The sequence below is a fragment of the Grampus griseus genome (genome assembly GCF_964374135.1).
Source record: "Grampus griseus genome assembly, chromosome: 3".
Lineage (NCBI taxonomy): Eukaryota > Metazoa > Chordata > Mammalia > Artiodactyla > Delphinidae > Grampus > Grampus griseus.
In genome coordinates this window covers 77,784,987-77,800,409 of record NC_139019.1, presented here as the reverse complement: position 1 = coordinate 77,800,409, position 15,423 = coordinate 77,784,987, and the positions used below count along the sequence as shown (strand labels likewise).

The following is a 15,423-nucleotide window of genomic DNA, read 5'->3' as shown; positions in this document are numbered from 1 at the left end:
ATATTTATCAAATGCCATCTGTATATAATACCCATAAATAAGAGATACTGCCCTACAGAGCTTCCTACCCAACCAGTCCTTTCTGGGGTATTGCCTTCATTCCAGAATCCACTCCCCCAGTCCTCTCTTCCAGCTTCAGGGTCTTCTCTCCTTAAGGTCCTTTTGTCAGCTAGCTATAAAGAAATATTAATTAAAAAAAACAAAGTTGGTCTTGCCTGGTGGCGCAGTGGTTGGGAGTCTGCCTGCCGATGCAGGGGACACGGGTTCGTGCCCCTGTCTGGAAAGATCCCACATGCCGCAGAGCGGCTGGGCCCGTGGGCCATGGCCGCTGAACCTGCGCGTCCGGAGCCTATGCTCCGCAACGGGAGAGGCCACGACAGTGAGAGGTCTGCGTACTGCAAAAAAAAAAAAAAAAAAAGTCGCACTAAAGCATGAGTTAAAGCTTAATATTTTAACTTTTATTAACCCAAAGGAATGAATCTGTAATGGTGGAATTACAGAAGAAAAGGCTGCTGGATAAAGGGAGATGTATTTTGGAAAAAAAATCCATGAATTTCCTTTTTTAGGCAGCACTTTTTAGATTTGGCTTTGCAAGGCCAACACTGCAGGTGTTATTTCTTTCCGGATTCTCAGTGAGACCTGGTAGCCCACAGTTGGTATACTCCCTTGGACTTCAACTCTAAACACCTAGGCTTCCCAAAGAAATAGTTTACTGAAAGTAGGAGAATAATAAGCTTTTCCTACCTGGTAATGGCATTTCTACAATATAGAACATTATTATTATTATTTTTTTTTTGCGGTACGCGGGCCTCTCACTGTTGTGGCCTCTCCTGTTGCGGAGCACAGGCTCCGGATGCGCAGGCTCAGCAGCCATGGCTCACAGGCCCAGCAGCTCTGCGGCATGTGGGATCTTCCCAGACCGGGGCACGAACCCGTGTCCCCTGCATCGGCAGGCAGACTCCCAACCACTGCGCCACCAGGGAAGCCCAGAACATTATTTTTATAAATTTATTTATTTTATTTATTTATTTTTGGCTGTGTTAGGTCTTCATTGCAGTGTGAGGGCTTCTCATTGTGGTGGCTCCTCTTGTTGCAGAGCCCCAGCTCTAGGCGCACGGGTTTCAGTAGTTGTGGCTCGTGAGCTCTAGAGCGCAGGCTCAGTAGTTGTGGTACACAGGCTTAGTTGCTCCGTTGCATGTGGGATCTTCCTGGACCAGGGCTCGAACCCGTGTCCCCTGCATTGGCAGGTGGATTCTTAACCACTGCACCACCAGGGAAGCCCAGAACATTATTTTTAAAACAGTGCTTTGATCAGTAGTGTCAAAACTATTATCTATAAATACGGCACAACTTAGAATTAAAAAATACAAAACTGTAAATGCTACCCAGCCTCTCTCATTAACCAACAACTTATTGTTTCTTTTTTATTTTTCATTTTGTTTATTTATTTTTGACTTCATTGGGTCTTCGTTGCTGCATGCAGGCTTTCTCTAGTTGCGGGGAGCGTGGTCTACTCTTGGGCGTGTTGCACGGGCTTCTCATTGCGGTGGCTTCTCTTGTTGCAGAGCATGGGCTCTAGGCATGTGGGCTTCAGTAGTTGTGGCTCGTGGGCTCTAGAGCACCGGCTCAGTAGCTGTGGTGCACGGGCTTAGTTGCTCCGTGGCATGTGGGATCTTTCCGGACCAGGGCTCGAACCCGTGTCCCCTGAAGTGGCAGGAGGATTCTTAGCCACTGTGCCATCAAGGAAGTCCTATTCATTGTTTCTTAAGTGACCTAATTCAGCCCCCCGAGTGTGAGTTAAATTAACTCACTCAGGATATAGGGTCTGACTCCTATGGATTCTGTCTGGATCACATAGGTTGTGCATACTTATTTCAGACCAGATCTTTTCTTTAATCCTTATCAGCTGACATATCTCTACCTGTTTACCCCCTCACCAGCTAAAATACTCTGTTCGTCCTTCTAAGATTTCTGCTATTACTCTTTGACTCTATATCTGGAGGTATGAATAGAAAGAAAATAAGGGCTTCCCTGGTGGTGCAGTGGTTAAGAATCCACCTACCAATGCAGGGGACATGGGTTTGAGCCCTGGTCCAGGAAGATTCCATGTGCTGCGGAGCAACTAAGCCCATGCCCACAACTACTGAGCCTGCACTCTAGAGCTCGCGAGCTACAACTACTGAGCCCACGTGCCACAACTACTGAAGCCCGCGCACCTAGAGCCCGAGCTCCGCAGCAAGAGAAACCACTGCAATGAGAAACCCACGCACCGCAAAGAAGAGTAGCCCCTGCTTGGGGCCACTACAGAAAGCCCACGCTCAGTAACGAAGACCCAATGCGGCCAAAATATAAATAAATAAATAAATAAAATTAAAAAAAAATAAAAGCAAGAAAATAAAATTACCTATCAGCAACCTTATACCATGGAGACAACTGTTTCTCTTTTAGAAAAAGTTCCCCCATCCCCTTCCCCACCTCTTTCCATATTTAAGTTTTTAGAATGTTCTATTTATCCTTATTCCAACTCCAACTCAAAATATTAGAAGTGAGTTAGGATTTCCAAACTTACTAGTTTATTAGAAAACAGTTTTTAAAGGCGAGTACAGTTCTAAAACTGAAAAATAATGTCCTTTGTATCTTTTAAGTCTTTTCACAGACAATTTGCTCTGCCTACTTTAAAATGAGGTTTGTAATTATAACAGAGGTATTGTTTGGATGACTAGAGGAACATGCTGGGTGGTATTAACATGGGAACTCCTTACAGAGGCAGGAACCTGAAATATTGTATTGAAAGAAAGAAATATGGTATAATTCAACAGCGGAAGGCATGAACTTTGAAGTGTGGGAAATCATGTGTGTAAATACCTAAAGATGAGAATTAATGAGTCATAGACTGAGAATAGAAAACTGGTTACTCAACCTTATCTGGGAGTATGGTAGAAGATGAGGACTTCGGGGGAAAGGAGAACAAATTAGCAAAAGATCTTGAAGTTATGGTTGAAGTTAAGTTTGAAGAAGTGATTGAGGTATAGAAAGGTTTTTCTATCTTGTTAAGTCTGCATTTCTCAGACTTTCTAACCATTTCTCTTTATGAATATTGGAAAAATTTTCCTGATTTAAATCCTGAACAAATGGTCTGTTTATACTGCTAACTTCTTAAGTATGATACAGTATTAGGCACCCACAACTTTATTTCTGAGAAATCAATACTACACAGTCAATACCACCAACCAGTTTCCATCCTAAGGAGCCTCTATGTAAAAGTGTTCTGCATTTGCATATTGGAAAATAAATTATTATGGTTTCTGGGAATATGCTAGAGTAGGTACCCTAAACTTCTTGCTAAAAATAACTAAAAATGTAGAATGAAATATATTTTTAAATTATTTTAATGCATTCGTGACCTGAAAAGTTAGTAAGGAATAGTCATGGATAAAAAACTAAGTGAAAGCAGGAAACCTGAGGGGTCAGCAGAAGGCTGAAGTCAATGTTCTCCTTGACGGCATCTGAAGCTTCAGTTTTTAAGCCTTTGAGAGCAGAGGGGACAGAGGACAAAGCCTGGGCCTGCCTGAGGTGGGGAACATAATAGAAAACAAAATTCAGGTATAGTCTGTTTATAAACGACTCATATGAAACTAAAGGATACAGAAAAATTCAAAGTAACAGGGTACAAAAAGATGTATCAAGCAAATACTGAATCAAAAGAAAGCAGTGACATAGTTTTGTAAGTATCTGGAGAAATTGTACCTTACTATGAAAAAGGATTACTAGATACAAGAGATTAATATTTGATACTGACAAGTAAGAATATAGGGGTAAGAAGAAAGTGAATTAACACTGCTTTTCAGAAACATAATCTGACACTAACTATTAAAATATTAGATTATGTAAAATACACATACGCTTCAACCCAGCAAACCCACTTCTTTCATAATCCTTTTCACCCTTTCTTCCTTATGATTTGGACACATGACTTTGATGAGATTAAGGTTTTAGGAAGCAGACAATATAATAAATTGTTGATTTAGAGTCTGTAAATGTAATTATGTGTTGAATGAAAAATAGTGACATAGTTGAATGGAAATAAGGTCATAATGAATTTAGGTAAAGAGGTATTTGTTGCAGAGTAAAAATGTGGCCATTATAAACAACCTTGTGTTTGGTAGACATTAATGTTTTAGTAGAAAACTAGATCCCGTGACTATTTAGAGGCCTTCCTTGCATTTTGGAATGGAATAAACCCCTCCTCCCCACCAAAAAAAAATTCCAAACAAAACCAAGAAAAACCCTAGGAACTTCCCTCAGAAAATTAGGATCTCTCCTAGTAGGTCCTGGCCAGGCTTGCTTCTCTGGAACCTCAAATAGACCCAATGGCATAGCAAAGAATGAAATGCAGAAGTATGAACATGAAGTAGCACAAGAAATTCCTGTCATGGTAGTAAGCTGGACTCTTGAGGGCTGAAGGGCCTAGTCTCCCTGACACAAACCCTAAGAGGGAGCAAGTCATTGCTCTGGGCTCCCCTGATCTGGAAGGTGTCTTATTCTGAGTGGGCTCTGGAAACCATAAAATTTTCCCTGTGCCTCTGTGGGGAATCAGGGAAGCATGGAGAAGTTGTATCAACTCACATTCCATCATTATTCATGATATTGTATATAACGTTTTTACAACTTGTTTATTCATTCAAGGTAAAAGAAAGTAAAACCAACTTGAGCCAAACCCTAGTTTGTTTTGGGAGTCTGGCATCCACCATAAAGGTTTTGAAATACCACACTAATAAGTACATTTCTTTAAAAAAAAACTCTTTATTCGTTAAAACATTATTGGCACAGTACTTCTCATGTTCATTCTCATCAAATAATAAAATTTCCACTTTCTGTACTCAATTCTTAAGAACCTGAGAGATTAAAAATGTATTTAACTAAAGACTTAAAAGGAAGAGAATTAAAAACTTGGAAATTTATGGTAGATGAATTACTACACAAGAGAAAGTACTTTTCTTATTCATGGAAATGTTGATGGCACAATTCTACTGAAACTCATACATATTTACTGCTTAATTTACATACTATCTTGGTGGAAAAATAGTATTCTTTACTCTTTCAGTTTCCTTATGCTACAGTACATATAATTCTAGAGTGATATCACTTAGGTGTTATACAAACCTTGGTAGGGCCATGAACAGGTCAAATCTAGAGTCAAAGGTGCTTCAAAGACTCCAAGAAATGATTTTAAAACAAACTTAAAAAAACATGTATTGGGTCATGCCCATGGTCCATTCAAACTGTATCCTGACTCTATGGTAACAGAGGAAGGGCTATAGACCTTCATGATATCACTTCAAAATGGATCGGAAAACACCCTGCCACCCCACTCCCACCCAGATAATCCCAGCCTCCTTCCATAACCCAGATAAGCCAATCATCTGTGTATTGATTCAAATCTTTCTAGAACTTATTTATAGTTTATATGTGGATCATTACTTTATTAAATTTACTGCCTGTATTTAGAGTGGTGTTTTCTTTATTTATTCCTAATACCTTAGTCAAACAATTAAGGGAAGCATCTAGAAAAGCATTTTAGAGATCAAGAGCTTCCCTTAAAATATGAGGAAATGCCAAAACTGGGTTAGAAAATATAATTATACATTTAAATAGTTACATTAAACCATAATTTAATCCAAAATATACACCATAGTATGATCTAACTCTGCAACTTTCAGAAGATTTATTAAAAATGCAACAGTGCCTGGATTAAAGTGGTGTCATCTTTCTCCCCTGTGCCTCTGTGACTACAGATTTAACTTCACTTAGAGATGATCTCAAAAGTCTACTTTTGAGGCTCCAGCCAAGAGGCCTTCCTGGCTTCCTTGATAAACCCTGACATCTAATCTCTAATAATCTGAGATTTGGTGATAAAGTCTCTGTTTTCTTCATCTGTATGCTTCATAATTTAATTCAGATTTTACATGAATGGTAAAAATTAAACTATCCATGCTGAGTTGAGGGAGCTGGAGAGTAAGAAGATGGAAGGATGCAAAAGAAAGAGTTTTTTGCCGATTGCCTGTGTTTCCTTGGAGGTAACCTGGTTGGGCTAATTCCAGGATTCTATGCAAGGTTTAAAAAAAACAACAAAGAAGCAAAGTCGTAGTTGCATAATGTCAGGCATTGTAGACAGTCTGTGTTGCAGCTAAACTATTACAGCTATATTTATCACTACATCTCTACATATCTCCATTACTCACAAAGTTTACTTTAAAATAGGCTACTGAACTGGCCTTCCCTCACCCCAGCATCATACGTCTGTCAGCTCGAGATGATAGCTGAGCACAGGTAGCTGTGCTGGCTGATTTCTTGAGGCTTCTTACTGGTTAAACTATCTGAGACTTTGACTTGAGCTTTGCCCACTTCATGTAGACACAGCCTGCATCTGATGTGCTGTTTCTATTGACCATTTAAATACTAATCAGTAGCCAATTCCTCAGGATGGGAAGATTCTTCTCCAGCCACTTAATATTTTTGGATATGGTTTCCAGAACAATTTGAAAAATTTCCAGATGTGATCCTTGAGCCTTAAGAGATTCAAAGAACAGTTTCACCTGAAAAATAAGCAAGAAAAGGATAACTGATGTGGTTCATAAAACACTTTCTCTTCCAAAGGGTTTCAAAACAGCTTACAAATTACACAAACACAGGCGCAAGCATTTCTTTGCCAATCTCTGAAAGGTTATCTTCTTCTTCTCTTTTTGGGGCATAATTATTATTTCACTTTACCTTCAAACAATAGATAAAATAAGACAGGAATGACAAATCTTACAAGTGAGCACACTGTGGGTAAAGAAGTTAAGAGATTGAGCCAAGGGCTTCCCTGGTGGCGCAGTGGTCGAGTCCGCCTGCCTATGCAGGGGACAAGGGTTCGTGCCCCGGTCTGGGAAGATCCCACATGCCGTGGAGCGGCTGGGCCCGTGAGCCATGGCCGCTGAGCCTGCGCGTCCGGAGCCTGTGCTCCGAAAAAAGAGATTGAGCCAAGTCATAGAGTAAGCAGTGATCTGAGATTTAAGTACTAGAATTCTGAATTTACTTGTAAATAAATTTAAGATTTATTGTGGAAAGAAGATGTAAAACACTAGAATGGTTTTTTTAAAAAAAAGTAGAATTACCAAAAAGAGTAACTTTGTTAAAAAGACCTTTATGCACTCTTCCAACCTTCAATATAATTACTCAAGTGATGATACAATATGAATGAAATAATACAAAAGGACTCATCCTTCAGGTATAATTTCCATTTTGAATGCTATGAACATTAGTCCTACCCCTTCCATTTACTTGTTATGTGACATTGGACAAACAGCTTATTTTCTTTCTTTTTTTTTTTTTTTTTTTTTTGCGGTACGCGAGCCTCTCACTGCTGTGGCCTCTCCCACTGTGGAGCACAGGCTCCGGACGCGCAGGCCCAGCGGCCGTGGCTCACGGGCCCAGCCGCTCCGCGTTACGTGGGATCTTCCCAGACCGGGGCACGAACCCGTGTCCCCTGCATCGGCAGGCGGACTCTCAACCACTGCGCCACCAGGGAAGACCCAGCTTATTTTCTTTTAATAAAATAACAACTTCAAAGCAGATTGCATCTAAGTTTACTTTCAGTTCTACAGCTTGAACATTTATTTTTAAATTGTTAGCGAAAGAGAGTCACAAACCTCTTGCAACTCATCCTTGGAAGAAAAGTGAGATGTTGTGCCAGAGATGATCATTCTTATGGGAAATGAGCCCAACTCAAATCTGAAAATAAAAGGAACCTCATAGATTTAAGTAATAGAAATAATGACCTTATGTTTATAACATGCTATATATTTAAAATATATAACATTAATAACTATATGATAAATTTGTGCCTTGCAATGGATACTATTACCACAAGAATAACTCATATTCATCCAGTAAAATCTGAAAGCTATGAAATTTATCAAATTTGACCACAAGATTAAAATGTAAATAAAGCTTTTTTTAGGAAATATGACCAATGTTTATGTTTATATTTAAAGCAGTATTCTCTACATTTTTGATTATACACCCATCAATAAATATTTTTTGACCAAGAATTTCCCAATATACATATTTTTATTTATGAATTATATGCATGTACTATGTTAAAGGTAAAAAAGAAAATTTAAGAGCATAAGATAACAAATAATACATGAGTATTATTTTCTTCTTGCACTGTAAGGCATTGTCTTACATACTTCCCCATCTCATTTTGGACATCACTGTGTTAATACATTATGTTTATTGGGGCATTGTTCATTGAACTCTCATTCGAAGCCACAGATGGCATCCTTCACCCCAGTGTCTTATATAGGGAATTTGTCCCACAGGTCAAAGGGATTCATGCTGTAAAGCAGAGCATAGATACATCTCAGAAATGGTGCCAAGTCTGGACTGTGCACCATGGTTGGGCAGGAGGATAATTTCCAGTTACGAAAAATATCTACAGCATTGCAGAAAAGTCTGACCATTTCAGGAGGGGACAGAGAGTCATGCAGACAACCAAACCACTGATTCCAGTAAGGTCTTTAAGGAAAGACATTTTTAAAAACGCAGCTTTTTAACTATTCAGTCTCACGTGGACGTCAACCCCTTGAAGGTCCGGGAGTGGGGTAGAAATGTGCTTTTTACTGACAAAAAGCTATCTCTGAGGACTCTGAGTCCTTTATGGCTAAGAAATGAGAGGGAAGAGGAACTGAGGATGACTGACATCAGAGATGCTAACTGATACAAAGATAAACAGAGCAAACTGCACAGCTCTTTCATTCAGGGTATTTTCCATATAGTTAATAAGTGACATTTTGGATTTGGATGAAGAGTGGCTGAGCACTTAGCAGGAGGTTTGTTGTGAGAGAAAGCAATGCCATCCTGTACATTCCAATCGAATCTAATCATTGTTGGTTTTTCTGGGACGATTTTAGGTTCAGGAGCATACTGAGTGAGCTCTAGTTTTCCCCAAAGGTGAAACCCCAGAAAAGACTCATAACCTATCCAGTTTTGGAGGGGGGGGGGCTCCCAAAACATTTCTGATTGAATTTCTTTTAGCTACTCCAAGCTCTCCACTGTGCCACCTCCCCAGGGGAACTGGAAATAGGGATTAGTTCTCTTCAGAATTCCTGAAGTATTTTTCCCCCCAGTGTTTGATGTACTATATATGGCTTCAATGTATTCTTCAGGGTTGGGGAGAGAGCCAGAAGGGAATGGGGGGATGGGGCTGATGACTGGATTTAACTGAGCTCTTACTTGTTCCCAGCAATTCTTCATTGCCTGGGCTGAGTAAGAGAAATCTGTTTCCCATTCCCTTTATTTCATTCCTCTCACTTATACCTGGACAGGGCACTTTGGGCTACTGAGTTTTAAAATTGACAGACTTCATCAAACTGTTTGAGTAAAAATGGTGTCATTGGGATCATTTGGTTATACATGGTTTTAGGCAACTGAGATATCTGGGTGGAAGAACACACACTGGATGTAAACAAATACCAACTTTTTAAGGAGATGGATCCAGTTTTCTTTGACAAAATTCCAGGCTAATTGCTGCCCCTTTGGATTTCTGGCAATTGCATGAAGAAGAGGTGCCAAGTCCTGTGTCTTGATAACCTTTCCTTCCATTCCTAGTTCAATTAACCTGAAGAAATAAAAATCACTTAATTTTTCATGGTTTGTGTTTTATAATGGAAATTAACTCAGGCTATCAGTATATTAGAAGAATCAGAGAGAAAGAGGCCTGACCAAAGTGTGATGTACCAAAAACAGTAATAAAGTCTCTACTGGCTAACATTTTTACTATTCCAATCAAATTTCTACTTTTTTCTAGAAGTAATTTTATTCGCTTATTATTTCAAAGAACTTTGATTAGCATCTTATATACATCTTATATTAGCATCTTAAAATACAAGATGATTAGCATCTTGTATTTTGTACAATAATTTTCTGCCAAGGTTCTGAAAGTAAAACATAGCTATTTGTTTAGTATCAATCACATGTTAATAACTAAGGAATATCTGTTTTGCATTTTGTCGATATATATTTTTGGAAGTAAAGTCAAAGCGGTTCAAATTCTGATTCAGTTATTATTATATGCCTTTGAAATTGGTGGCTGAAATTTTAGTATCTTCCCTGAATATGTGTAAGTTTACTTTTAGCAATTTAGTTAAATTCACTTACTTCATTAACTTTTCCTGATGCTTGCTGGTTGACAATGCATACAGAATTTTGTTTTTTTCAGCACCTGACAATGACAGTTCGTATTGCTCTAAAAGGTAATTCCATCCTGCTGTTGTTTGAGCACCCACGGAGTATACAATCTTTAAAACATCTGTTGGGATACTGTAATATTAAGCACAAATGTGAAAAAAACTTCTATGAAAGAAAAAATTCTTTTTTTCTTATTATGATTTTAAATTGCTATAACAGAATCACCCCTGAGTTATTTCCAGTACCTAGCATATTAAACCTTTTTTTCTGGCAAATTTTTATAAAAATATTTTATGTAATTCTACTTTGCAAATTATTTGTGGTTTTTTCCCTCCTGATGATAAAATGTTAACAAGGATAATAATCATAAAAATGTAAACTACCTGGAGATGGAAACAGAAAGTTGATGGAATGAATAAATAAAAAAGGTGATTTCTGAAATATAAATGCACTCGTTTATATAGAATTCTATCATTAAATAGCATATATTGGTGCTATATGATTTTTTTAAAAAGATTATTACTTGTTGCTTTAATGTCACATTAAGAGTATTTTCTAGCCTGTCTGAGGGTTATCTGACTCTCTAGGTGTAGAGAATTATATTTTAGCACAGCTGTTTAGAGTTCAGTCATTTTATAATTCTGTAAAACTGATAAGATGCAATATTATTAGTTTCTGTCCACCTAAAGAAGACACCATGGTTTTGGGGTTTTATTGTCCTATAGGATACTAACTAGTTTTGATTTTAATTTGGTTATGATTTTTAATCCCAAATATCATTAGATCAATAATAAATGATATTCATATTGATGGCTTGGAATAACCAAAACACAGAGAAGTAGGGATGGGACAGGAAATTTGTATTTATCATGCAGGGACCATAAGATTGTACTAGTCTCTATACAACTTATTTAACTGTCAAAGCTACCCAGTGAGATAGAAAAATTATGCTAATTTTTAAAAAGTAGAAATAAAGCTTGGAAAGGTTAAGTAACTTGCACCAAGGTGACATACTAGCCTTTCTGGAGATGGGGTTTAGACCTATGGTTCTAATCCTGTGCTATTTCCACTGTACTATATGTATTTAAATATCCCAAGAGACTTTGAATCATAAAACAAAAAGTAATTAAATTACATTCCACGTTATTTTGTTTTAGTGTGTTTTAGTGTACAAATTTATAAAACTTGGTAACAAATAAAAAATAAGTTCCTTGAAGGTAGAACACATAGTTGTTTTGTTCACTAGTTTATTCTTAGCACCAAATGCAGTGCCTGGCACATAGGCAACAGGCAAAGCATTATATTTTGAATTCATGAATGAAGTAATCAATTAATCAATAAAAGGAAATTCCCCTTTAGGATTAATACTACTGCTTTTGAAGTTTAGAAAAAAGAAACGTACAATATATGATTATGTGTTCTTGATTACAAGCTTAAATGAGATTTACCCAGAATTTTTTCATAGGCATAGCATCCTGTTCAACAAGTTGAACCATTATATCTACTGGACTTGAGTTACTGCAGGTAAGATCATCCCTCTTATAACTAGCATGACGACAGAATAATATTCTGTTGTGTTATAAGGCAACAGATGTCTATATTTTAGCCTCACTCATACAGTTCATTTAAACATGAACAAAAAGAAGAGAAAAATATAGCTAAAAGAAATTTTTGTTCTGAAACTGATTTTAAGCCTAAATCCCAAAGAGTGAAAAAGTCCAAAAAGAAGAAAACGAATTATTTTTTTTAAAGAAGAATTCAAGAAAAGATTTCAAAAAGCTCACTGAGATTTAGTTATGTGGAGATAAATTATAATAGCATTTCATAACAATTTGGCAGAGGGAAAACTGACACCATTGCTTTACATGGTACTAAAGTTGTGAATTATTTTTCCTATTTTAAAAAGGAATTTTCCTTAATTCATATACAGATTTGATTTCTCAAAACATCCACCTGGAGAGTCAGAGTTTTAATAGCAACAATATAAAATCATGTGTTGTACAGAAATCAAGGCTTACATTGAAAAGATCGTGGCGTCTTTCAGTACCTATGGGTTGCAGCTGGTAAACTAAACTGCAACATAATCCTTTTGATCACAGGGCATCTACTTGATTACAACCACTACTGGAATCGATTTCGCCACCATACATATCCTTTAGATGGCCCAAATCATCAGTTTCCTATCAAAGTTGAAACTTGGGGCTAAGGCTCAGGTGTGGTATTGGTTAATGAAGAAGTAAACACGTTTAAAAAAGGCACGCGCCCCCCCCCCCCCTTTTTTTTTTTAGTTTCATCAACTGATCACTGGTGTTTGGATTGCATGAACATTTCACATTGCTTTTTACCTTTAAAAGGCATTACTCTTGGAGATTGGGCAGGTGCCCTGCTGGCCTCCACCCTCTGGCCATCTTTCTGGTACCATGCTAATGTGTATTAGCTCTCCCCTACAGGTACTTAAACCTCACTTCCCACAAAATCTATCCAGCACTTGCTATGTGGGAGCATGAAACAAGGGTCTGTAATTCCCAGCATGTTTTTTTCTTCTATCCTCACTAAAAGATTTTAGATCTAATGTCTTGCATGATCAAAGACTTTTACATCAAAGTGAAAGGAGCAAAGAATAGGACAGAAGTCCAGATCTACTTTAATTTTCCACTGGATTCCATCCACTGAGAGAAGAGTTCAGTTGCCTTCTGGATGCAAGGAGCATGGTTCAGGTAACAGGCCAGCTTCAAGAGAGCCGAACGAAGCCTTCTGTCCCAGACCGAGCCCTCGTCACACCAGCTTTGCATGTCAATCACTGGCTTAAAATACTGGAGAAGGTAATGCTGCAAAAAGCATAGGATGGTTACAGAAAGGCTAAGTTTAGTTCTTAACCCAGCTCTCACTCACCCATCCAAAGGGTTCAACTCTAAACTGTCTGCATGAACCTTTCCCAAAGCATAGAACTACTTATCTCTATATTTTGCTTCTCTTTTTCTGGCCTCCACCTACCAGAGTTAGTTTCTCCATTAGAAGTACAATTTAAGCTTGGTGCTTTGTGACCACCTAGAGGGGTGGGATAGGGAGGATGGGAGGGAGGGAGACGCAAGAGGGAAGAGATACGGGGATATATGTATATGTATAGCTGATTCACTTTGTTATAAAGCAGAAACTAACGCACCATTGTAAAGCAATTATACTCCAATAAATATGTTAAAAAAAAGAAGAAGTACAGTTTAATTTCCTATCTGAGGGGGGAATACCAAGTGATATAAGATAAAATCACCTTAGGAGGAATGTTTTGCTTATGATCCTGGCACCTAGCTCTTAGGATGGTGATGACAAGGAACGAGGGACATCTAACTATTAGGTGCTTAAGTGTTGACTGTGCTATCAGCCAGTTTCCTCAGATTCTTCAAGATTTAACCCCAAGAGTTCACACAAAACAGAACAAGTCTCACTGATCCTCCAGGCACTGTGTATTTTACTTAATGAATTTTCTGAAAGAAACACAAACCTTGAGATTTTCAGTGACATCTGAAACATTCCTTCTTTCCGTGATGTGGTAAAACAATTCTAGGTATTCCAGGCCTTTGAGAAGTGCAGGGATGCTTGTTTCATGTTGGAGATAGTGAGTCAGGTCAAGGGCTTTGTCTAGACTCAACCTTCCTGCACTGAGGTATAAAACAAATGTCAGTGGTTTGTGCATATCTTACAGTTCTTAATATTTAAAATATTAAAACAAATATGATATAGAGAGCAATAAGAGAAGCAGATCATTATATTCAGACCATTTGGTTTAAATCCTAGTTCTGCCACTGACTTGGGCAAATTAACCTCTCTGGGCTTCAGTTGCCTTCCCAATACAATGGGGATAATAAGAGTATCTACTTTAGTCCTCTGTTGTAAGGATTAAATGAGTTAATATAGGTAAAGTGCTTAGACTAATGTCTAACATAAATAAGTGCTTTGTTAATAAAAATGAAATAAATATCAGCTAATATTAATGTTTAGTACCAAATAATATCAAATTTTCATATATTTGTCATTCTCTAATTGCCTAATTTGTGGGTCTGAATTGTTCCTCCAAGCACATTTGGAACTTTGAGGACAGGTGCCATGTCTTTTGTTTCTTTGATGTACCCCCTAGAGCCTAACAGAGAAGCAGCACTTATTCTGAGTGGGTCCAAACAAGGACTTTCAATTTTAAAGAATCTATTTAGATTCTAAAGTGATATGCCTTCTCTACATTTTCCTTTAATGAGAAGAACAAACAACAAAACTATTATTCTGAATATCAAAACATTAGGATCTCTTCTGTAGAGGAAATAAACCATTATACTGTCACTTTTGTATACTTTGTCACTTTTTGTTTTCACATGTGTTTCTGAGAAGACCTGTGTCCCTGAAGCATCTATAAACCATTCTTGCCAGCATCCAACTCCCAGATTAAGCATAATAGTTTTATATGGAAACAGATTCCAGAACAAAGATATCTGTTTTGAATTTTTCATTAATATAATGCCCTACCTCCTATGGGTTTTTTAAATTTTAAATTCTCATCTAAAATGAGGGAACTAAAACTAGAAAGAAGTGACATTAAATGTGAGCAACTTTTGTTGTGACTATACTCTTCTCAGCCACAATGACATACTGCTTTAAAACAGACTTAATAGTAAAATTTCCAAACATTTCATCTGAAGACAGAGGGCTGGACCATATGCTCTATGATTTTATGGTCTGCTATATTTTTTAAAAAACAAATCCACAAAATGTCACTATTCCTGCCCACATGTGTAAGTGTCATAATACATGGTGCAGTAGATAAGTATAAATATAGTCACAACCTTTAAAATTTTAAATCTAGTGTACAATCCATTCATTACTTTGCTCACATTGGGGAAATCAATATGAAACTGGTAGAGAAATTAAGGAAGAATTGGCTGCTTATGTTTATTCTTCTTTAGACTTTCCTGGAAAGACAAAGTGTTTTCTTTCCTTTTTCCCATTTATCATCAACAGAATAATACGTAGAATAAATCAGGTCACAAGGTCTCCAACAGAAAAAATATTAAGGATCAGGTAGAGTATTATGCATTGTAAGCTTTTCCTATTCTAAGAATTTCTGTAATGTACTCGCTTTATTCAGTGTGACATATTATTTCCTTTCAGATGCTATAAAGTATACGAAGAGGATCAGTAACAGGA

The 15,423-nt window shown here is 37.5% G+C and overlaps 1 protein-coding gene across 1 annotated transcript in view; it reads right to left on the bottom strand.

Annotated features, from left to right (window-relative positions):
* Positions 1-4,908: 4,908 nt before the first annotated feature.
* ERAP2 (endoplasmic reticulum aminopeptidase 2) overlaps positions 4,909-15,423 on the bottom strand; it is a 37,482-nt gene continuing 26,967 nt past the window's right edge. Inside the window, exons 13-18 of the mRNA XM_082651653.1 lie at positions 13,733-13,889; positions 12,877-13,061; positions 10,204-10,365; positions 9,524-9,664; positions 7,692-7,773; positions 4,909-6,596 (exon numbers count right to left, since the gene is read on the bottom strand). Of these exons, the coding sequence (XP_082507779.1) occupies positions 6,453-6,596; positions 7,692-7,773; positions 9,524-9,664; positions 10,204-10,365; positions 12,877-13,061; positions 13,733-13,889 (871 nt within the window). The 3' untranslated portion in view covers positions 4,909-6,452. The remainder of the gene's footprint in view (positions 6,597-7,691; positions 7,774-9,523; positions 9,665-10,203; positions 10,366-12,876; positions 13,062-13,732; positions 13,890-15,423) is intronic.